This window comes from Neoarthrinium moseri (genome assembly GCF_022829205.1).
Source record: "Neoarthrinium moseri strain CBS 164.80 chromosome Unknown scaffold22_Wmoseri_CBS_16480, whole genome shotgun sequence".
NCBI classification, from domain to species: Eukaryota; Fungi; Ascomycota; class Sordariomycetes; order Amphisphaeriales; family Apiosporaceae; genus Neoarthrinium; species Neoarthrinium moseri.
The window spans coordinates 313,111-334,787 of NW_026055136.1; the positions used below are offsets into that span (position 1 = coordinate 313,111).

The 21,677-nt window shown below is 51.2% G+C and overlaps 9 protein-coding genes across 9 annotated transcripts; 6 read left to right on the plus strand and 3 right to left on the minus strand.

Moving 5' to 3' along the window:
• Nucleotides 1-1,081: 1,081 nt before the first annotated feature.
• On the plus strand, nt 1,082-1,635 carry JN550_006419 (uncharacterized protein; the record flags this gene model as incomplete). Its single annotated transcript, XM_049318156.1, has 3 exons — nt 1,082-1,212; nt 1,264-1,555; nt 1,606-1,635. The coding sequence occupies 3 exons, from the start codon at nt 1,082-1,084 to the stop codon at nt 1,633-1,635; spliced, it is 453 nt and encodes a 150-aa protein (XP_049171638.1).
• Nucleotides 1,636-2,654: 1,019 nt separating this feature from the next.
• Nucleotides 2,655-5,522, plus strand: JN550_006420 (uncharacterized protein; the record flags this gene model as incomplete). Its single annotated transcript, XM_049318157.1, has 1 exon — nt 2,655-5,522. The coding sequence occupies one exon, from the start codon at nt 2,655-2,657 to the stop codon at nt 5,520-5,522; it is 2,868 nt and encodes a 955-aa protein (XP_049171639.1).
• A 771-nt stretch (nt 5,523-6,293) lies between these two features.
• Nucleotides 6,294-7,889, plus strand: JN550_006421 (uncharacterized protein; the record flags this gene model as incomplete). The annotated part of the gene is made up of 2 exons (XM_049318158.1): nt 6,294-6,998; nt 7,074-7,889. 2 exons carry the CDS (start codon nt 6,294-6,296, stop codon nt 7,887-7,889), a joined length of 1,521 nt encoding a protein of 506 aa, XP_049171640.1.
• A 775-nt stretch (nt 7,890-8,664) lies between these two features.
• Nucleotides 8,665-9,684, plus strand: JN550_006422 (uncharacterized protein; the record flags this gene model as incomplete). The annotated part of the gene is made up of 1 exon (XM_049318159.1): nt 8,665-9,684. One exon carries the CDS (start codon nt 8,665-8,667, stop codon nt 9,682-9,684), a length of 1,020 nt encoding a protein of 339 aa, XP_049171641.1.
• Nucleotides 9,685-9,951: 267 nt separating this feature from the next.
• Nucleotides 9,952-12,513, minus strand: JN550_006423 (uncharacterized protein; the record flags this gene model as incomplete). The annotated part of the gene is made up of 8 exons (XM_049318160.1): nt 9,952-10,473; nt 10,533-10,772; nt 10,843-11,124; nt 11,173-11,411; nt 11,473-11,619; nt 11,733-12,045; nt 12,400-12,415; nt 12,476-12,513. The coding sequence occupies 8 exons, from the start codon at nt 12,511-12,513 to the stop codon at nt 9,952-9,954; spliced, it is 1,797 nt and encodes a 598-aa protein (XP_049171642.1).
• Nucleotides 12,514-14,374: 1,861 nt separating this feature from the next.
• On the plus strand, nt 14,375-15,967 carry JN550_006424 (uncharacterized protein; the record flags this gene model as incomplete). Its single annotated transcript, XM_049318161.1, has 6 exons — nt 14,375-14,548; nt 14,665-14,891; nt 14,952-15,091; nt 15,148-15,242; nt 15,289-15,402; nt 15,461-15,967. The coding sequence occupies 6 exons, from the start codon at nt 14,375-14,377 to the stop codon at nt 15,965-15,967; spliced, it is 1,257 nt and encodes a 418-aa protein (XP_049171643.1).
• A 636-nt stretch (nt 15,968-16,603) lies between these two features.
• Nucleotides 16,604-17,293, plus strand: JN550_006425 (uncharacterized protein; the record flags this gene model as incomplete). The annotated part of the gene is made up of 2 exons (XM_049318162.1): nt 16,604-16,681; nt 16,949-17,293. The coding sequence occupies 2 exons, from the start codon at nt 16,604-16,606 to the stop codon at nt 17,291-17,293; spliced, it is 423 nt and encodes a 140-aa protein (XP_049171644.1).
• Nucleotides 17,294-19,194: 1,901 nt separating this feature from the next.
• JN550_006426 (uncharacterized protein) lies at nt 19,195-19,883 on the minus strand (the record flags this gene model as incomplete). The annotated part of the gene is made up of 3 exons (XM_049318163.1): nt 19,195-19,319; nt 19,392-19,510; nt 19,567-19,883. 3 exons carry the CDS (start codon nt 19,881-19,883, stop codon nt 19,195-19,197), a joined length of 561 nt encoding a protein of 186 aa, XP_049171645.1.
• A 929-nt stretch (nt 19,884-20,812) lies between these two features.
• JN550_006427 (uncharacterized protein) lies at nt 20,813-21,391 on the minus strand (the record flags this gene model as incomplete). Its single annotated transcript, XM_049318165.1, has 2 exons — nt 20,813-20,912; nt 20,976-21,391. The coding sequence occupies 2 exons, from the start codon at nt 21,389-21,391 to the stop codon at nt 20,813-20,815; spliced, it is 516 nt and encodes a 171-aa protein (XP_049171646.1).
• Nucleotides 21,392-21,677: the final 286 nt, after the last annotated feature.

Genomic DNA, 21,677 nt, shown 5'->3' on the forward strand with positions numbered 1-21,677 from the left:
GAGGCATGATATACAGTCATGTCCTGCAGATATGTTCTCGCAGATTCCGTCAACGCTGTAATGGGTAACAGAGTTGCACGCTTCGTCGACCGTAGACCGCACTATATGGCACAGCACGTTCATTACGGCTTCAAGCAGGCTCTCTTCTCGACCCAGCGCAGGTGAAGAGTTTCTGATCCGATGGCGCGCATGCACGTACTGCATGTATACGTACGCAGTTTATCTCATCACTTAAATGGCAACTGCTTTGATGGGACACGCCTATCAGTCAAATGTCTCGCTGGGAGACTACGTAGCTGCAGTGCTCAAATAGGTACACTTGACCCGATCTTCATGTACTTGACGCAGACTAGGGTACAGCTATTTGCAGGGAAGGCACTGTCCGCGGTTTCTTCCTTGCAAGAGTGGCCGGCTGTAATGTAGAGCTGATCAGATCTGAGCCTGCAGGTCCGACACTCTCTGGAAGACTTATTTTACACTCCCGAAGTCCCTGATGTCGTGATGGCGGTAGTCTGCCTTATGAAAGTCTGGTACTGAACCAAGGATCTCGAGATTCATTGCCTCTCCATGTACATGCTGCATGGGTTGCGCTTTTCTGCGCAGCAAGTGCAGACAGCAACGCAGGCCTATAGTCCCGACTTTGACTGTGGCGGCTTCTCATGTCGAGCGCTACAGCTGGCCCAGTCCGACTGTGCACTTGCTACCCCTGAGAGACTTCATGCCATATCTGCTGTACTGAGATGGCTGCTCCTTACCACATGCACTACAAACTTCCCGAGCAGCGTGCCTGCCTGCCCACTAATCGATGCGTATGCCTTCCCGTGCTACCGTTGGCCAAATACAAAACAGCCTTCGAGCCCAGCTCGTGATTCCACCCAACTTCATCCATCGTTCATCACTTTTCTTGCCCAGTCTCACTTTGGAAGACTTAATCAATATTCTTTGGTCTGCTCACTCGCTAGCTGCATTGTTTTGGTCGGATACACACTTGTCGCTGCGTCGTTGCATTACTTGACATACACCGTTTGACACTCAGCTTCAAATTCCGGCCGGACCAACATCACTGACACCAATCGCCACGATGCATCCCTCCCACGTTTTCGCCTGGGTTGTGACGACCTTTGCCGGACTTGCCAACGCGGCAGACCCCTTGCCAGCCATGCACATCGATGACTTCTCAGCAACGGGGGCCTTCGGGTCTCAGCAGGGAAAGTCAGTGATGAACCGCTCTGGAGCCGTTTTCTCTTCTAACATAAATCACAGGGTTCAATTCAAGGTGAACTACGATGATGGCAAGAGCCAATTCACGTGTCAGAAGATGCCCTTTGCACACGGGCACCGCAACGGCTCGTTTCCTTACGTTGAGGGCCCAACTCCATGCTCGGATCCGAGATTCGACTTCGAGCTGCTGCCAGAAAATGGCAAACAACAAGATGCACTCTTGCAATTCCGCTGCTATGTGGACAGGGAACACCACTATTTCCTGCGAAGTCACATGATTGAGGGCCATGACATCGTCAACGAGGTGGACCGCAGGACCAATCTCAGTCGCCAGGTATACCGTGGGCCTAAGTTTTTCAATATGCCAATCGATCGCTCTGGCAGCATCCCGACCAAGCCAGTCGAACCCCCTGAACATTTCCACAATGCAGCGGATTTGCATGTGAAGGTACCGGCACTGCTTCTCCCCATTGCGGGCCTGATGATTTTTGGGATGTGATGGTGAGGCATCGGGATGAGATGGGACGGGTGTGCAGGGAAGACGCAAATCAGGAATTATAGATTCTAAGCAGCAAGGAGCATCGCACAGCAGTGCACTAGACCTAGACCTTAATGCTTGATCACGCTCTAACTACTTGACATGGTTGGCCTGCGTGCTATCAGTGCAATGACTGCTGACCGAAGCAACGCTGGGTTGTCCCATGCTACACGATCTACCCGGGTTACGTCGAATAGACTGCCTACACAGGTAGATAGAAATGTGCATATGTCCGGCCAGGCTTCGTCTGCACACATGTTGAACGTGTGCATATATTTACACGTGCAGTCTCTGTGTTGTCCCATGTCACGGCAGATGATACGCCGCTTGCGATAAAGCCTTGGCAAATCGGTATACGATGACTAGAGAGTTGCCGGGAATGTCTGTTGTCAGTCGCTGTGTACGGGGTCAAGAGGAACATTATGAAAAGTCAAGATTGGTGATCGCAAGGCCATTGAAATGCCTTTCGCTTACATCCACTGTAGGTTGAAGCGCAGCAGATCTCGCCCATGGCCACCGCCTGCCGCTCTGGCGTGACTTACCTCCAGCTGGGTAGAAGCTATGGCCGTCCAGGCGGCCCGCTAGACTTGAACTGCCACTGGCTGACACGGCGCAGTAACCTAGGCATCCTTTAGCGGAGGCACGCTACAGCCCAGTACGGTGCTACATAACTGATTGCATCTAATACTTCGGGGTGCTCAAGCTATCTCGTCGACCTCGCCAAACGAGCACACCCTCGTTTCACTCTGCCCTTCGACGGCAATCATGACCCTGGCGGCCGCTGAGCTTTCATGACTGCTCGCCCTCCTCTCTCCACGAGATCATTCTGAACGCGTTCTCGGCTCCGGCGCACCATTGCCGCTATGAGCTGCAAGGACCAAACGAGAAAATCATCATGTCCTCATCGTCCGCTGCAGCCTCGACCTTGACACGACCGCGCATTGCCATCGCCATCGTCTCGGTGCTGACAGCCGCCTCAGCTGGCTACTGCTTCTACCAGTACCGCCTTGCACAGTCCGAGATCGAAGGCCTGCCGGGCCCTGGACTCCATCGCAGCAATGCCGTCCGCCGCACCCGCCGCCAGACTTTGGGTCCGGACGACTCCTCCGACGCGGACGAGAACACGGCGACGAATGCCCTCGCCCCCTTGATGGAGGCCGACGGCCAGGACGACGATGACGACGACGACTGGTTCAACGACTCGTCGCGCCAGCGCACGGGCGAGAACATTGTCACCCTACTTTTCCGCGTGTCCGAAGATAATGCCAGACGCAACGCGTACGTCCATCGCGGCTGTCAGTGCAATGGCTGCGGTATGGTGCCCATTCGCGGCATCCGCTATCGGTGTGCCAACTGCGCCGACTTCGACCTCTGCGAGGTGTGCGAGAGCCAGGGCCTGCACAATAAGACCCATGTCTTCTACAAAGTACGCATTCCGGCGCCGCCTTTCTGTGCCCGCCAGGTCCAGCCGGCCTGGTACCCGGGCGACCCCGACAACGCCGTGCGTACACTTCCCAGGTATCTGCTCTCCAGATGGTCTAGTGAGACGGGCTTCGAGCGCGTCGAGCTGGACGCCTATTGGGAGCAGTGGACCTTCATGGCCAACACCGAGTGGAGGGATGACCCAGATGGACTGTGCCTTGCCATGGACCGCAAAACGTTTGAACGCTGCCTGGTGCCGTCAGGAGGGTTCCGGCACGCGGTCCCGAATCTCATCCACGATCGCATGTTCGCTTTCTACGACACGAACAAGGATGATCTGATCGGCTTCGACGAGTTTTTGCGCGGTGTCTCGTACAGGAAGAGGACCGACAAGCTTCGTCGAACCTTTGATGGCTACGATATCGATAACGATGGCTATGTAAACAGAAAAGACTTTCTGCGCATGTTCCGTGCATACTATGTGCTTTACAAGCAGATGCATCGGGATATACTCGAAGGCCTCGACGAGCACATGATGACGACAACGGAGGCCCAGCAGCTGGTCAATAGCCGCGCCCCCTTGAGCAGTCTTTTCGGAAGAGAAGGTAGGGTCCCTGCTGCCGATCACTCAAGGCCAATGGAGGGCAAGGTCTTCCGTTCCAACGGTGAGGTGGACGTTCACGATGGCAAGGATGGCGTCGTCAACGACAACAAGCCGGATACGTCCAGCCGGGAGGAGATTCTGAACGGGCTGTTCGTTCGCCACAACAATCGAGGCATTTTTACAGAGTCTTTTGGTCCTTCGTTTTCTCGACAGGGACGATCACCCACTGCTGAGTCGAGGTACATATCCGGCATCATCAACCCGCCTCAGACCATGGTGGACCTCTCATCCCTCATGAATGGCGATTATTCTCAGCTGGATGGTATAATAGCCTCTATTCGCAACGACGAAGCATTAAATCGTCGTTCGGTGGAAGAAAACGACAGCGAGAGCACGTCTTCCGAGGATGATGAGGAAAGTGCGTCGGGGGATAACCAAGCGAATGGGTCTTCCATCAATGCGCGGGTCCCCAATGGCTCTGCAGACCCACGACATTCGACACGACAAAGTCCAAACCTCTCGAACAATGTAGCCCCGACGACGGACAGTGCACTTCGAGCCCAATTCCAAGCCGTTGCAGCAAGTACGCAGCGCTTAGGTCTGGACCGGCGGAGACGTGTTCAGGCGAGGAGACAGCTTCACGAAAGGTGGAAGCGAAGGCAATTCTACCTTGATGAAGAAGAGGGTGCACTGCCACCACAGGGCTGGAAGGAGAACGAGGATGTGCTAGCCAACATCAACGGCAATGCTGAATCATCCAAATCAGCACCAGCAATGCTCTCCCCGCGATCGAGATCTTCCTCTAAAGTCCGCTTTGCAGAAGACACGGACGATTTTGACATCAGGTCCAACCCATCCACCTCATCGAGGAGTGTGCCAGAACGGTGGGGCGGAATGGAAATTCCTGACGCAGAGCGAGATGCCGGGAAAGAGATTCTGTACCAAGTCACTCAACAAGCTTTCAACGAACTCTTGGACGAAATTTTCAAGAAGAAAGAAGACCTTGCTGTACGTTGTGCCGAGACCAAGGACGAGCGTGACAAGTATCGCCATCTTTTCGAACACCTCCGAACGGACCAGGGTTCAACGACCCCTCCAATCCGCCCGGCCGAGCCCCCGAGCAGCCCGCCTGCTCACGAAAAGAGCCTCGATGAACTGTTGTCGACAAGCGGCTATAGTGTCAACCCACAAGAGGGTGTCAATGAAACTCTGCCGTCAGTCGCAACCGTAAATGGAGGAAGCACCACATACAGCGAGGAGTATGATAGACCTCGTGATGAAGCTACCAAGCAGCCAACTACTACAGCCGAAACACCCGCCGAAGAGGCATTATTAGCGCCCGATCCCACGATGCCTCAGTTTCGGCCAAACAATGCTTCAGAGGTCCCACCCGTCGACACACACCAGAGCAATGGCCTAGACTCACGCCTGGATCGGGCCTCTGGCGCCAAACCACGGGCCAATAAGACCAAACCGAAGCATCAGCAGAAGGAAATCCCGACAAAGCTAGTTCAGCAAAGCTCCCAGCTTCGGGCGGACGAGGAGACGATACCACAAGAGGTACTGGAGGAATGGAAGCATTTAGACTGTGCCGAGGAGGAAGCAAAGGATCGTGGTGGCTGGGGCAAGCTTAGCTTCGAGGAATTCGAGCAGGTTTACAAGGAGCATGAGTTCCACGACAGCAGCCGGAATCGATTGGACTACCTAGGGAGCTGGATTGACTTCTGCATCCCCTAGAGCGGGACTGGAAACCCAGCCGTGCTCCCAGCACTGCTACCACCCAATCGTCGAGATGATTGGTGAGGACCCGAAAGGTAGAACAACAGCCATGTATATCATGCTCACGTGTAGAGGTGTATAATAAGACCCCAAACGCAGCCCATTGTCGTCAGACTTGGACATGTAGACAAAATATTCCTGGCCCCGAGCACCCGTGGAACCCTGGGGCCCTCATGTTTACAGAAGCCAACAGACGCGCATTGACTGCTTTGATCCTAATGTGCCGATTCCAGCCACTCGGCATTTGCCGATTTTAAGCGCTTCTCCAGATGGCATGGGGGCCAAGGCGTCGATCTTCCGCTGAGGCGTCGTCGGCCTTCTTATCATTCGCTGCGGCGATCAGATAAGTCAGATACAACATGCCATCTTCGTAAACTTGCATGTATGTACGTACTGCTCGCGTCGGCCTCTTGCCAAGCTTTTTTTTCCCATTGTCGCCCAAACACCGCGTGTCCGCGCACTAGCTCAGGAGCTCCGCTTGTACCAGTGTGCTGACCTCGCTAGCCTCACGACGACATTGCTCCCCGAAGTCCTTCAAGACACCAGCCAGGGCGGCAGGAAAGGGACAGAAAGGCACACTGCGACTATAATGGTGTACCTGGGCCCCTCGCGGGGCTGTAATTCGTGCAGGAAGCGACGAAAGAAGGTTTGTGTCCCCAATTGGATGAGCCCTCCGTCAATGTGGGTTCGTGACGGGTTTTGTCAAGACAAGGAACAGTGGCGGCTGACATGGTGTCTGCCAATAGTGCGATCAAACTCGCCCGGTATGCGCAAAGACCCTATTCTTGCACCGCGCCTACGTTGCGGCAGTCCGTGGTCGCTGTCCCTGCACTCCCTTCCCAGCACTGGCCCTCTGGCTTACAGATTCTGACTAATCTTACAACCCAGTCTTGCATGAGATGCATCAAGGCCCACCGGGTCTGTGGCGGCTATGAGGATGGCGAGTTTACTGCCTTTCGACAGTACGGGCCTCAGGCTATCGATGAGACTTCTCCATCTGGGTCGAGCCCGTCGACAGCGTCGACAGCGCGCAAGTGCAGCCTGCCGGCGCGTGTCCCCGTTCCCAACAGCGATGTGCTCACTGAAGATGCCATCCCACCGGAGACGTCAGAAGAAGAGAGCAACGAGCTTGCCTTGAGAGCTTTTTTCTACGACTTTTGCATCACGTCTCCCAATGCAAATATCTCCAGAGGCTACTTGTCCAGTATCGAGGCGCTGGCGCACCGTCTCGGGCCGGGGTCTGACCTTGTCAAAGCCTGCCAAATCATTTCGTTTGCGAGCCATGGCAAGCCATTGAACAGGCCTTCTTTCGTCACCAAGGGAGAATTTCTATACCAAGACCTTCTTGGGTCCTTGGCCAGGACTATGAACCAACACTCGCCGGGGAATTTCGTGGAGGCGAGGCTCAAATCCATGCTGCTGGGTCTCTATCAGGTTCGTGCGACCACAGCAGCAGCTGTCCTGTGCAAGACCTGTTGTTATTTTCTACAAAGACCTAACATGAGACAGATTACGATGGCGACGGAAACCGATTACGGCCACCATGAGGCGCATTGTGGCGGCTTGATTGCCCTTATGAAAGCCGAGCAGATGCCTCTGTCTACTCTTAGCATCGGTGTACTTCCTGGGCCTCTATTTGTCGGTCCTGCACAAGGTTTGGACAGTCTGTTGATCGGCTTTGACTCGCTGTGGACAAGACAACAAGCACCCCTTAGCGTCAATGACTTGCGTGAGATCAGAAATGAGAGCATCGCTCTTGACCAGCAATTTGTAAGATGGCAAAGCTCGAGAGCCAGCGGTTTCGAACCTACCACGATGGGATACGTTAGACAGGCCCAGTATGGATCTGATGTCTCCGTGGGCTACTGGCCGGGACGCATCGACACTTATTTCGACTTATACGTCGCTGGCATCTGGAATATATTCCGTGCCACACGGCTCCTTCTCAAAGCTCTCATCATAAAACTATCGGACGCCGTTACGAATGCTACCGAGCCCTGGATCATGCATGTCCTTGACGTAAATCGGATATTTGAGGACTTGGCCGCATCAATTCCGTACCATTTGACCGAAAATTTACATGAGTTTCTCGGCGAACTAACAACGAGCACGGAAATCACAGACCCAGGCCGATCACTCGGAGGTCTACTTCTCATGCATCCACTGTATGTTGCCGCCAACATTTCACTTCTTTCCGACGCGAATAAAGAATACCTACGGAAGTGTCTACTGTGGATCGGAGCGCAGATGGGCATAGGGCAAGCGGCCCTCTTAGCAAATGTGAGTCAAGTCTATTCAGCCAGCAGTGTAGAAAGATGCCCTTAAAATCTAATCCTTCTCTGGCTTAGGTCCCTTATATTGACTGGAAATATGTAGCCAGTGCATGTATGATAGTTTGGTCCGGGTTTCTCTGCTGATGCAGACTTTGTTTAAAACATCAACATCCACCGGGCTGAAAATCATGGGTTTGAAGAACGATGCCTGACTACAGAGCCCATATAACTGTTGTCGAGTAGATTCACCCGAAAGCATTTATGGAGGGGCAATGGGATTATCCCGCCGTTAGAGCAACCAAGGATAGTCCAGGTATGTGTGATATATCGGAGCCATTAACATTACTAATTTTGTAAGCCTTCGCGAGTTACTTCCTGCTCACCGTCGGAGAGATTATTCACAGCTCGGGCCAGAGATGTTGACCGAGACCCGTCATTAGCCCGAGCGCGCAAGGCTAGCCGAACTTGGAATCGCTCTTCTCCGGGGCTCTGCTGACGACAGTGTGCTATACCTAATGGGGCTAGCGTTGCGCATCTATACGCCTGGGGCAGCTATACCAAGATTAAATTTGGGCCAAAAACACATTCTTGGAAAGACTTCGTAGGCCTCGGGGTTTGACAAACTTCGGAGCCGGAATGACTATATAATGGCATGGTAAATGGCCTTCAGAACTGAGAAAAGACATCACAAACCATCTCCCATTTTCAAGGAGATCTCACGGTATTGCGCCTGCCTATCTTCTTTACGTCCAGTGGTTTTGCTTCCATCTTCACAGACCAGGAAGGCTTTATATACTGCCTCCTCTACAGAGAAACTTGAACACACAATGGAATCCAACACAGCTGCCTGGCTCACTGCAGCCAAAGCTCGACCGTTCGAGATCAAGTCAGCGCCTATGGGCGCTCCAGGAGAGCACCAAATTCTAGTCAAGAATCATGCCATCGCTGTCAACCCAATCGACGGAAAGCTCCAGTCATTGGCCATATATCCCATGGAATACCCAGCAATACTGGGCCAAGATGTGGCCGGTGAAGTAGTTGCAGTTGGCCCGGGTGTCACGCGCTTCAAAACCGGTGATCGTGTGCTCGGTACTGCCGCCGGCTTTGGCACGAAACGCAGCGAGGACAGAGCTTTTCAGACCTATACTATTCTGGAGTCAAATATGGCTTGTCAAATCCCGGATGACATGACGTACGCCAGCGCGGCGGTGCTCCCTCTAGGCATCTCTACCGCTGCTGCCGGGCTCTTTAACGATGACTTCCTCGCCCTTCAAGCCCCCACCTATCCCACGCGAAGCTCGATGAATAAAAGTCTGCTGGTCTGGGGAGGCGCATCAAGTGTAGGGTGCAATGCGATTCAGCTAGCCGTAGCTGCTGGCTACGAAGTGTTCGCCACTTCATCCCCTAAGAACTTCAATTTGGTGCAGGAACTCGGCGCAAGCCGAGTGTTTGATTACCATAGTCCTACCATCGTGGCCGATATCCTTGACGCTCTCAAGGGTAAGGTCAGCGTGGGGATTCTCGATGCAGTTGGGGGCGCCGCCTGGGTTCCGAGCATGGAGATAGCCCAGAAGTTAGTCGGGGCCAAATTCATCGCCACCACCATCACAGGGTTCCCAGAGCCACCTGAGGGGGTCCTTATCAAGCAGATGCATGCACTTTCGATCGTGGGCAACAACCTAAGCAAGGCAATCTTTGAGGATTTCCTTCCCATCGCACTCGCCAAGAAGGCATACGCCGTAGCCCCGGCGCCCTTGATCGCTGGACATGGCCTAGAGAGTATACAGGACGCTGTGGATCTCCAGGCTAGAGGTGTTTCGGCGAAGAAGGTTGTGGTCACGCTTTGAGTGGATGTGGCCCGGTGAGAAACACGAGGTACTTCCCACGACGACTGAGTACAGATATTAACATTCTGATTTCACCTGCACAATATCTATGTCGGGAGAATCAGCCATCCGAGTAGATAGTGCAGGATAATTGGAACACTATATACAATCATTAAAATTCCTTTCAATGATAGTCCAATTCAAAAGCATTTCGAGCCAGGAAATCAAATCATCCAAGATGAGAAACTAGCTATCGACTGTGAAATTACAGGAGTGCCCCCTTGAGTATCAAGGGCTATTGCCGTTGACTCCGTCGGTTGATTCTGGAAGGACTAGACAAGCTTCGAAGTATGCCTGCAAATCGTCGAAATCCTCTAGCTCACCAACCCAGGCAACGATTTGGTCGGGTCTCGCAATCACGACGCAGCCTCTCTCCTTATCGATACCATAGTTCTTGTACGCATCGTCGAAGCCCTCATGTACGCTGATGTCGTCGGTGTAGACCCTGTCGTAGCTCCAGCCAAATTTGTTGTCGAATGGGTGCAGGACCTCGGGGAAGTCCCTGAGCAACTCGACGCTATGCCTCCTGGCAGAGTGAACCGTGAGCACTTCTATCACGCTATCGATGCGCTCGCCCTTGGTTCTGCGGAGAAAGCTATTAGGCGCATCCAGCGAGGCGCAGAACTCGTCGACTCGGGTTTTCTGGGCCGGATCCAGAATGTTTCCTGCGAAAAGGACGACGCGAAAACGTCCGTCAGACTTGAGTCTTTCTTGGAAGTGCCATGGCCGCCCATCAGATTGGTTCAGGACCTATGCGTAGAACTTATCAGACACTAGTCAAGAGAAACACGTGCTATGGATCTACTAACCTTGAAGCTTGCAAATCGCATACCGATGGGAAGACCAGTCGCTAGTGCCTGTCGCTTGGCAAACAGTTCAGCTGAGATGTTTGTTGACTGTGCAACCTCGCTACCGTCTCCTTGCTTCCCTGTGTCTCCGGGCTTGGTGACGAGATTGCTCGGCCCGTAGTTGATGGAAAGGCCTTGGAAAAACAAGTGACCAGTCATGATCGACTCTTTGAAATCATCCATGCTCACGCCCTCCGTGTCCTGAGAGTATAGTCAGTTAAATTCCAGTCCCATGCAACGAGAATAGGGCGTGTGGAGATGCTAAACTAACCATGATGTCCTTCGCAGGTCTACCAGAGAAAAGACGGCTGAATCGATGATCGAAATCAATGAGATCCTGAGCGACTCGGCGTCGCTCACTCTGGTAGGTCTTCAGGATACTAGGCTGGGCAATACCTTTGGTGACCAAAGCTATCTTCCAGCAGAGGTTGTAGCAGTCCTGCATAGAGACGTTCATTCCTTGGCCGGCTTTGGGTGAGTGAGTATGAACGGCATCCCCGGCAAGGAATACACGGCCATGGGCGTCAAAATTTGTCCCAACCCGTTGGCCAACCTGTACTATCAGTGCCTGTCAGGGAGAGCATCAAGATGGACTACATACCTGGTATGCCGTCCACCAGTCGCACCAATCATAGTTGATCTCGTAGGGGTGAAAGATTTTTTTGGCAGCGTTGAAAATCTGTTTAGGTGTGATAGAAGATCGATCCGCCCGCGCGCCGGCTGCGTCCGGCTTCACTTCGACCAGTTGGATATACAGCCGTACAATGTTATTCTCACGCGGGATAACCATGAGACTCCCGTTCTCGGCAGAGTGAATGATCGTGCGTTCGCGAATATCCGCTGAGAAATCCAAGTCAACATTTCATGTTTCTTTGCAGGGCTAGATGTAAAGTATGCTTACGGAAGTCCGTGAAAGGGATTATATCCATAACACCCCATATGAAGTCGGTTGACTCGCCTTCCAACTTGAAGCCCAATGTTCGCCGCGTCCAACTACTAGCGCCGTCGCAGCCGATGACATACTTGGCATGGACGATCTCGCCCGTACCTATAGGGGCGTAAATTTTGTGCGATCACGTCATAAAGCGTTGGATGACTTGCCTGCCCTTTCAAATGTCTTCTTGATCAACGCATCCTCGTCCTCCTCTATAAAGAGATTACTTCGGAAAAGCCCATCTGACACATCACCCCCGCCATGCTGCTTGGCTGTTGCCTCCTCTTCTGTCAAGTGTCGCAGTTCAACCGTCAGGGGATACGCGGTAGGGTCGTTGACTTCTGTTTCGTTAATTTCGAGGGACGCAGGTGCTACACCACGTTCCACCTTGATTCGGTCATTAGAGTACTTCTTGATGTTGTCAAGAAAGAATATTTCAATTCGACCTTGGTGCAAGACGCTCTGTTGGTATCTTGAGAGTCCTGGGGGAGTATCGGGTGTGCGGTCGGATCGCCGTATTATGCCATCGGGGCCCGGGTTCTAACATCACACTAATCAGTAAACGCAAGTGCGGCATGGCGAATGCGGGAGTACCCTACCCATAAACACAACTACAGTTGACGATGCAATGATTAGCTAATAGCAATCTTCATGTGAGGTAGGACTTGCCTCATTCAATTGGTTTGTCTCTTTCCAGGCTCTATCGCCGAAGCCAAAGCTATCAAAGATCTCTAGGCTGCGCGCATTCAGCCCATCGGCTTGACCGCAAAAGACTTTAGAGTTTCTCTTGTCGATTATACGAGCATTGATGCCACAGCGAGCCATCCAAGCTGCTGCCATGTGACTGAGGCCATGTTTAGTAGGGAGATACAAACATGAATACATGTGTCATACCCGGCTGGGCCTGCTCCTATTATGAGACTGTTATTCTGGTTAATATCTGCGCTTTTCGAACTACGCAGCCACTTACACGTCAATATATGACTCCTGGCTCCGTTGTCCTGCCATTGTGTTATTGTGGTGGCTGCAATGTTGGACCGTGAGTGATCTAGAGATCTGAATGGAAAGAATTGAAGTTTTCTCATGGTGTCCAGTGAAGATGGGCGTCCATAGCAGACGCGTAGAAATATGGCCACACGAAAGTCTCTGCGTAACACAGAGCTGGCATCTGCAACAGCAAGGAGACGCATATGCAATGCCACCCATGCTGTCCACTCAACGGCCAACCAATGCGCAAGATCTGCATCTAGTAACCAATGCCTGGCCCGGATCATATCATTTACTGCGGTGACACCCCGTTTCCTTTCAGTTCATCGTCGGATCGTCACCATTCTCCGGTTGCTGACATTGGGGTTGACTAGTTACCCTTGTCAGCTACGTTTGCCGTGTCATACTAAAAGATGACCACCTTCGTGACGACCGCCCCGCATACCTAATATGCGTAGCCAAGGCCAACATCATGCTAATCTGTCTGACTGAATCCACTCTTAGTGCGACGAGAGAGGCATATTTTGCGGCCGCACGCCTGCTCATTTCCAAACCAGAAGAAGAGCAAGAATATACCAAGGGCCCAGTACTGTTCATGTAAGGTTTTACCCCCGTCAACGTCGTTGGCTACCAATAGGAATTATCCGCGATACCAGGACGGCCATACCTTGTCATTGGGGGGAGAACCGTATCCCTGGCACACAGCACCCTAGTTCCAAGGCATCATTGGCTGGAGGGTGTCGCATACTGTAACCACGGCTGTGGATCATGCCAATCTTATGTTCGAGGTGCCAGGGTATTCAGTGTCACTCCAAAGAATTTGGATATAATTGCCCAATCATGGACTCCCTTAATGTGGAATTAGCTTGGCGGTTTGCGTAAAAAATGATCAGTCTCTTCGGCCCGTGACATGTTAGGATATAAGCACAAACTCGGAATGCGACGCGCAGAACCCCAGCGACACATTCCCGCGGGGCACCGTACATGAGGACCCATATCTTAGAATTATAGCCATTGTTCCTAACACAGCCATGGTCCAGTTCTTTGGTTGATGTGGACCCTCTGCTGCTCCCCTGGGTTCTCTGCACGTAGCGAGCAGCTCGGCTTGGAAGCCATTCCGTGCGACGAGAACGAGAATTAATGCATCTTGCAGGAATGGGTCTTGACGGTGCAACTATGGCCCGGCGCTTGTATGTATTTGGCATACTTCTCGTCTCAAGGCCAGGGGCCGTCTCGGGCATCACATTGCCGTTCGACGTTGCAGACTTAGCAGAATCGAGATGCTGAAAAATAAGAAAAATAAAGTAAAAAGACGTTGCATATTGGCATGTTTGAACCCAAGCCCCCAGTTAAGCAAGAGCTCGTAGAATTTAAGATACTATCATTTGGTCGGGAAAAAAAGAAAGAAAAAGAAGGCAGGCAATTTCCATCGAAGTGCATGTGCCTCACTAGAACATGGAGGAACTCTCCCACTGTGGACTTTTATTCCCCACTCCGACAGATATCTCAACATTGCGAACGGCCGATGAAGTCTGAGCGCCAGGCTTCATGCTCATGAGGCCGGGGTGATGAACTCCTAGCGTAACCAGAGCTTCTGGCCGCACCCCGGGCTAGGTTTCAGGAAGTGGCTAAGATCAACCAGAAGATTGAGAATGCCTTTCGGTCTACGATCATAGTGTCTTGATATGAATACTCTGCTGGATTATAGGGATGGTGGTTGCGGAAATCCGGACAGCATTAATGACAAGTCACGGCAGACAGTTGAATAAGAAGTCTGTCCGTCGTACGTGTTAATAAAGTTTCCGGTGGCTCAGTTTCTCTCAGAAACTTTCGTTTCTATATCCTATTAACCATATATTCGACCAACACAGTAACTTTCAACATGTCGGACTCAGCTAAAGCAGAATCTGAGAAGCGAGCAATGGACTTCATAACGGAAGTCTGGGCGCTAGCGGGAGTTGCGCTCTTCGTTTCCGGACTACGGTTTTATCAGCGGATCTCCACCGTGGGATGGAAACGGCTCGCTTTGGATGACTATTTAATGGCTTTCGTTACGGTAAGGTTATCGATCTATTAACTGGTTTTTCCTTCACGATTAGGTCCCAACACTTCGGAGTATCGGCGTGTATAACCTCGATTATTTGATTTCGAGCGCTCATATGCTATTTCTAGGCTTTCACAACCTTCGAATTCTACCTAGGCTACACAGTCGTGGCATACTGGCAAGGCCTAGCCAACAATGCCATGACCCCCGAACAGCGAGCAACTCTCGACCCGGCTAGCAACGAATACTATCTTCGCGTGTCAGGCTCGAAAACCCACGTCGGAGGTCTGCTCACCTATACAACGCAGCTTTGGCTCCTCAAAGCTTGCTGGGCCTTGTACTACAACAGGTTAACGTGAGTCATGTTGTCACCTAGGCGCTTCACAGTCTCAATGGCTCTCTAATTTCCCAATAGCGACGGTGTTCAGGACCGCCGACTTCTGATACGATGGAGTGTTGTTGTGCTGCCTATCACATATGCTGCATGTTTACTGGTGGCATTCTTCAAATGCATTCCATTTAATCATCAGTGGCAAATAAACCCCGAGCCTCCCAGTGAGATAACAACATGATGACCCAAACTTGAGAGTAGTTCGCTGATAATGGTGTAGTCAACTGCATGCCGGCCATATCCCCACTGCAAACTATATTTGTCATGGCAATGAACACTGTCACTGATTTCTATCTCATGGCTATTCCTTTACCTGTATGCCCCCAAAATGACTATCATGTTCTCCACTAATGCATTGTAGATGATTTGGCGTTCTGGTCTCCCACTAAAGAAGAAAATTGCGGTTCTTACGCTATTCAGTGGCGCTTTCGTCGAAATGGCGTTCGGAATCTTGAGATGTGTCTCTATCCTTACAGTAAGGTTGTGCCCCAAGAATAGCTTAATAAATCCACTGACATGTGATTTTTCACAAGGTTGGCAATACAGACCCGTCTCAATCGGGCTATTGGTCGATCCGAGAATCATTCGTCTCAGAGGTACTCACGAACATGCCAATGGTTTATGCTCTAGTCCGCAGCTTTAGCCACAAGATCCAAGGTAAACCAGATTATAGCAAGGGTCAGAACAGTGGATCCTATCAGCTTGGTACATACCCTCGCAATCGGAGCGGCACCGGCCAGAACATACGTTCTGCTCCAAACGGAACAGCATTTGACTCTAAGGAACAAATCTATATCGACGAGGGTCAGCAACCTCAGACGGACGACGATGAGAGATCTCTAGAGTTACCCTACCCGCGAGGAGATCGCGACTTCCCCAGGTTGCACGCAAGGGATATTGAGGCCGTAAACAAAGAAGCTGGTGTTTCTCGATATAGCCGATATGTTCCGAGACAAGAAAACCATATCTACGTCACGACCGAGTACACCGTTTCTAATGACGAGCGAGGCTCGAATAGAAGTATTGGGCCCGCATTGTGAGATGAAACGGTTCTAAGACACCAACGGTACAGCGCATCGTTTGGTAAGACAGTCACTGCAATCCTGCGACAAAGAAATTCCGATGATTTGGATCAATGTTTGTAATATATTGTACATATTGATTTCTATCTTACCGAATTGAGCATCTCAATTCTCAACTTGACTCATACCTGGAATTGAAGTAAAGGATTGGAGATCGGAAATATCGATCCCCAGAAGATATCCAGGATATCAGTTGGTAGGTGGTATCATTAGTTCAATAACAGTCTGGTGTACACACAGACCAAGCACATCAACCCTCTATCCGTGCAACGTTGGTATGCTCCGCTTCCGAGCATAGTCTTCCAGGAGACAGCCAGCCATCGATATTGAAAGTGTACCGGTGTGATATGGCTCCATTCTGTGCGCCCGCAACCAACAAACCGATAGGGGGAGAAACGTGAAAGTCTGCTTCATCCTCGAGAACCGTCGTTACACTGGCGCTTGCCGTAGTGGATGCCGGTTGTTAATCAAGGTGCAGATGTTATTTGGATTGCCGACGAGGTTGTAGCTGTCTCTGTGCTTGAAGCCGACGGAGTGATTGTTATGCCACATGAGATGGTTCCAGTCTCCTGCTCCTGAACGGTGTTCGTTACGATGACCGTCTGGGTGACAACAAAGCCAGCGTCCACAGTGACTGTGGCCTCACCCGATGTCACTGGCTCAGGAATGATCGTAACAGCTTCAGCGGTAGAAGTGGGAGTAAATATAGCGATGGAAATGGTTGGCGGGCCGTAACCTTCCTGCGACGGAAAGTCGGCATTCTGTTGTCGTTTTTGCCGCTTGCTGCCGCCGCATGGCTTTCTTGTTGACGATGAGACAGTAGAAGTACTGAAAGTGGTAGTCATGGAAGTTACGCTATAAGATGACGAAGAGGTGATAAGGGCAGAAGACGTGATACTGTCGGCGCTAGAAGAACGAGTTGCTGACTCCGAAGAAGAGGACGCGGTAGCAGCCGAAGATGAAGAGGTGGCTGCGCTGGAAGAAGTTGGCATTAAGTCTGACGATGAGGACTCAGTCGAAGCTGAAGAAATCGAGCTGACCGTGGTGGAAGAGAATGCTGACGACTCTGAGGACGAGGACTCGACCGAAGCTGAAGATGTCGAGCTGATCGTCGAAGAAGACATCGTTACTGACTCCGAAACTGAGGATTCAGTAGACACCGAAGAGGTGGAGCTCTCCGTGCTGGAAGAGATGGTAGATGATTCGGTCGAGGTTGAGAATGACGAGGAAGCCGATGATGATGTGCTGGACGCAGAGCAGCTCAACGTGACGAAAGAAGTCTGAGTTTCTGTTTTGATGACTGTGTCTGTCTCGATGGAAGTGCTTGTGGTAGTTGCTGTAATTGTTGTCGAGGGCACTGTGGGGGTAGGCTCATTGATAGTAGGTGTCTCCGTGACGGTGCCAGGAGCCGTTGGAGTGCCAAAGTATAAGTCCTAAGAAGTATTCATGATGAGTACGTCGTGTTTTAAAGTGTAGTTGTGGGGCGCAATAATCGGGGATAGGCCATGCTGAACTTGTCGCCGCTGGAAGGCATTCAAATTTCTCTCCAGATGATACTTACATAAGTTGTCATTGGGAAGTAGGTATCGGTTCTTTCGAGAAAGACAACCTCGCTGCTGACCCGGAAAGTTGCGGCTCCGCTGCCAATGATTGAGTTCGCAATAGGGCATAGCAAACTACCTGTATAGTATGCAGATGTGGTCAAAGTACGTGTTGTTGTTGAAGATGTATATTCGTTGTTGACAAAATAGTAAGACACAAATGACGACAAAGAGGTGGCATACGAGGCAGAGCTGGTAGGCATGGAACACACAACAGTTGTCCGTGTCGCTGCATTGTCCGTTTTTATGGGGAAGTCAATAGCGATCGTCGATGTAGGTACAGTGGACTGCGTGACAGTTGCCAGAAATCCGAAGCTTCTGGTGTCGTCGACCGCAAAAGTGTAGCCACTGGTGAACGTCGGCGCCCCGATAAAAGAATGACTTGCCAGGCCAGCAGCCAACTCGGGCGCCTGCAATGAAAACGCTGATCCCATAGCGAACGGAATGGCAGTAAATTAACTGCCTTGTCAGAGAGGTAGAAATGTGTTGGGTTAACTAGGAGGCAGTGTCTCGGCCCGAACAGGTCGGGAAACGTAGAGTTTACATACAATTCTCTGGCATCACAGAAGAGACGGGGCACTTTCTTCTTGCCAATTTGCACCACAGCTAGCGTTGATGTCGCTAATTGTTCAGCTGTTGTTGAATATGAGCTACTGGAATGTGGCGCAACATCATTCGCCTTGGCACGCCCGTTGTGGTCAAGGACTGTTGATGACTTCCAGTCATTGGCTGCAGCTGACTAGCAAGTAGACTCATATTACCCTGCATTCGACTCATGTATTGTAAAAGTAATGTTATTAGCAGCCGATCATACAGCTTTCCATAAAATATTTAGCTAGAACTGCTGAGCAGTCCAAGGTATTCTATTGGCTGTTGAGCACTGAATAATTCCCACGCCACCCAGCTATGTGAAGTTTATCACAGAATGAAGATATAAGCTTTCGATGCTTCCAATCTCCATTTCTCTTCCTTGCTGGGAGCCCGGCTGACAAAGGTTGACATCTTGGCGGGCCTGGGTCACAAGCAAGGATCCACTTCAAAGCGTCGATTCCCCTGGCTAAGCCTAAGGCGTGGTACGTCGGCATTAGTCGATCCACTATGGGGATTTTTGTCCCCTTAGCATCTGCACTACTGTATCCCTACGCCTGCACCGTGCCCCTTGCAGATGTTACAGAACGGGACGAGAGGTTGATGGGCTCGAAAACCCTACATAATGAATCAAGCAAACCGGCATCACTACAGAGCAATCTCGTAGCTGATCAATGAAGACACTGATCAACCACTTACAATTGGCCCAGTCCGTTGGGGGTTTATAGAACGCGTAACAGTACACGAAAGTACGTAGCTGACCAGGTTGTGGTGGTAAATAAAAATGCCATTTGTGAACATGCAGCTATTTGAAACAGCACTCTTTCATCACATCATATCGAGCTTTTGGGGAGGATGTATTGCCTTGTATTTTGTTGTCTAGATGGTACTAAAGGTCATTGTTCGAGGTAGGAAGACGCTGACCAGCGCGTCCAAGGATATTCTGAGACGCACTGAAAGTGATGCGCGTCAATTAAGGATGATATTCAGATTTCTTCAGTAGGGCTTCTGTCCAGTCCAGTTGCCAGGGGGAGAGTATCGACCAACAATGTAAGTGCCACCCTTGGCAGATCTGGCACTGGCCATTCCGAGCTTGGTGGTGGATTTCCACATGCATTGAGCTGTGTAGTTATTGGTTAGCTCATTTATCAATCAGGTGCTAGGATATAAGAAGAAAAATAAGGACAGCTTACTGTAATGGCCATATTTTCCAAAATTCCCTTGTCCGATAGGCTCGCCATGGTAGTCCTTGGCCTCGTTCATCCACATCTGGGCTCCACCCGAAAGGGGGTCGTTGGGAGAGTTGGAGTACCTATAGTGCTCCGATTCAGTTTTGTATACATCGAAGCATCAAAAAGGCGAACCTACCAGGCAAGATTCTCACCCTCACCAGGGCGCTGGTTGCCAGAGGAGTGCTCCATCTTATCAATCTGGGCCAGGTGGTTGGCCCACTGCTGAGCATGCTGGGCCAAACCGGCATCCCAAGTTAGTGCTGGGCAGCCCTTGGTCTTGCGGCCATCATTGTGAATCTTGAGTGCCTTGGCCTGATCACCATTGAGAGCAGCAGCGGCACTGACACTGAATTCCTCGACAGATGCGACAGAAGCACTCTCGTGAATAGCCTTGTCCTGCTCACCGTGAGCAAGGGGTGTGGGCACACAGGTTTCGGCAACGTTATCAGCCATATTTTTACTATGAGAGGGTGCGAAAGTTGAGAGTATGAATAGTAGTTGAGAATGGTTGGGTGTGAAATTGGAGTACGAAAACATTGCTACGCTGGCATCGACTGCGATATATATACTTGGTTTTCCTCTTGGTCTACCAATGTGTGAACCATCATCGCAAGGCCTAAGGAGGCGGGTAACGGCAGCTGCAGGTCCCGTGACGCATACGGCGGTGAAATGAGGTTCTCGGCCTCATGACCAGCAGTGCCTTACACTGTGGCGCGGCCTTGAGTAGTCCCATCGAAGCTCGGAAGACCCAATCACACCGAGCTGGCGTCATTGCACAGGCTATAAGGCAACTAGTTGTAATCAATTGTGCTAGTGATACATAGCTCTGTTGAGAATTTACTGCCTCGTACGATGCCCTTGGTGCCACTGGGTTAACAACAATATGTAAACATGCAGTCTTGGTCGAGGCTTTGCCACAGCGGATGCAAATGATCAATGAAAGGATTTGACTGGTCGGTCACGCGCAGAGTAGTCAGCATAAGGAGGGTTTGCTGTGTTGAAAGCCACTGGCTGATGTAAGATCAGCCTCACGCCAGCATGCTGACAGACGCGTGACCTGCATACGGCAGCCAACAGCCTGAAGCCTTGGACCCCACGTAATCCAAAGCCAACTGGCACACATTGTGAAGGCTGATTGACAAGGGTTTCTTCTTTTTATTTTTTGCCCATCATTTTTGGGAAGGGGCAGAGAGGTTGTCATTAGTGCGTCACTGTGCGTGAGACGGTCACACACTTTCTTGGTGCGAAGGCTTTCTAAAGTTATAAGCGAGCCGGTGCGTATTACTATCTACTTATGAGACATGTGTCCGTCTTGGTTAGCTTTGCATCGCAGCCATGCATGAGTTACTCGCAATGATTCGCATTTTGGGGGTTGTCAAGCTTTAAAGGTTCATCCTGGCAAGACAACCATGCCAATCTTCGGCGTCAGGCCTCTCATTAGAAAAGTCCGCAACATGATCAAAACCCTGGCCAATATAGAAACTACTTTGAGTCAGCATTCTATTGAAACCATTGTGACGATCGAGGATGGCTCGGCAAACTTACTTCAACAGACTGCGGCCGTTCCCATCCCAACAGTCTAAGAACAATGATTTGGCCCCTCTGGACACTGAGTACTCTTTCAGCTTTCGAATCAGCGCGGCACCGGCCCCTTTACGTGCATCGCCGGTCCTAAAATCAGAGATCAAGAAGTCGACATAAAAGGCCGCACCCTCCGCATCTGCCTGCTCAAATATAGGTTTGAGATGCTCGTGCACCTTGATATAGTCCGGCCGCCAGTTCTCCCGTACACCTGCTGCTGCAACGGGGAGAAAGCGTCTCCCTTGACCGTCTGTTCGAACTGATAATCCTTGCAGGTCTCGTGCATCATCAACCTCTACTTCAGCAATGAAAAGTCGCCCGACCTCGCTGCCTCCCTTGTTCAGGCGGGACGCTTCGGAAAGCGTAATTCCCTCGTGCATTTTGTGCCGGCGGTCCTTTCTTTCTGAGAAGAGTTGTGAGCCCCATTGCGCGCCACTGCCGATTGAAGCCAAGTGTGGTATTGCTGAGTCGAATGCGGCAAGCAAGAAAACCCCATCCTCCTGAGAACATTCCTCCCGAATATGGAACTTGTTTCCAGCCATTGCAAGTCGCGAATTTGCGGCAAGCCTCTGATATGCGGGGTTTGGCAATCTGATTTGAAACCGACGGGCAAAAAGCAATGAAGCCTACTGCACCATTGATTCGTGTGGGGAATGAGAAGGACAC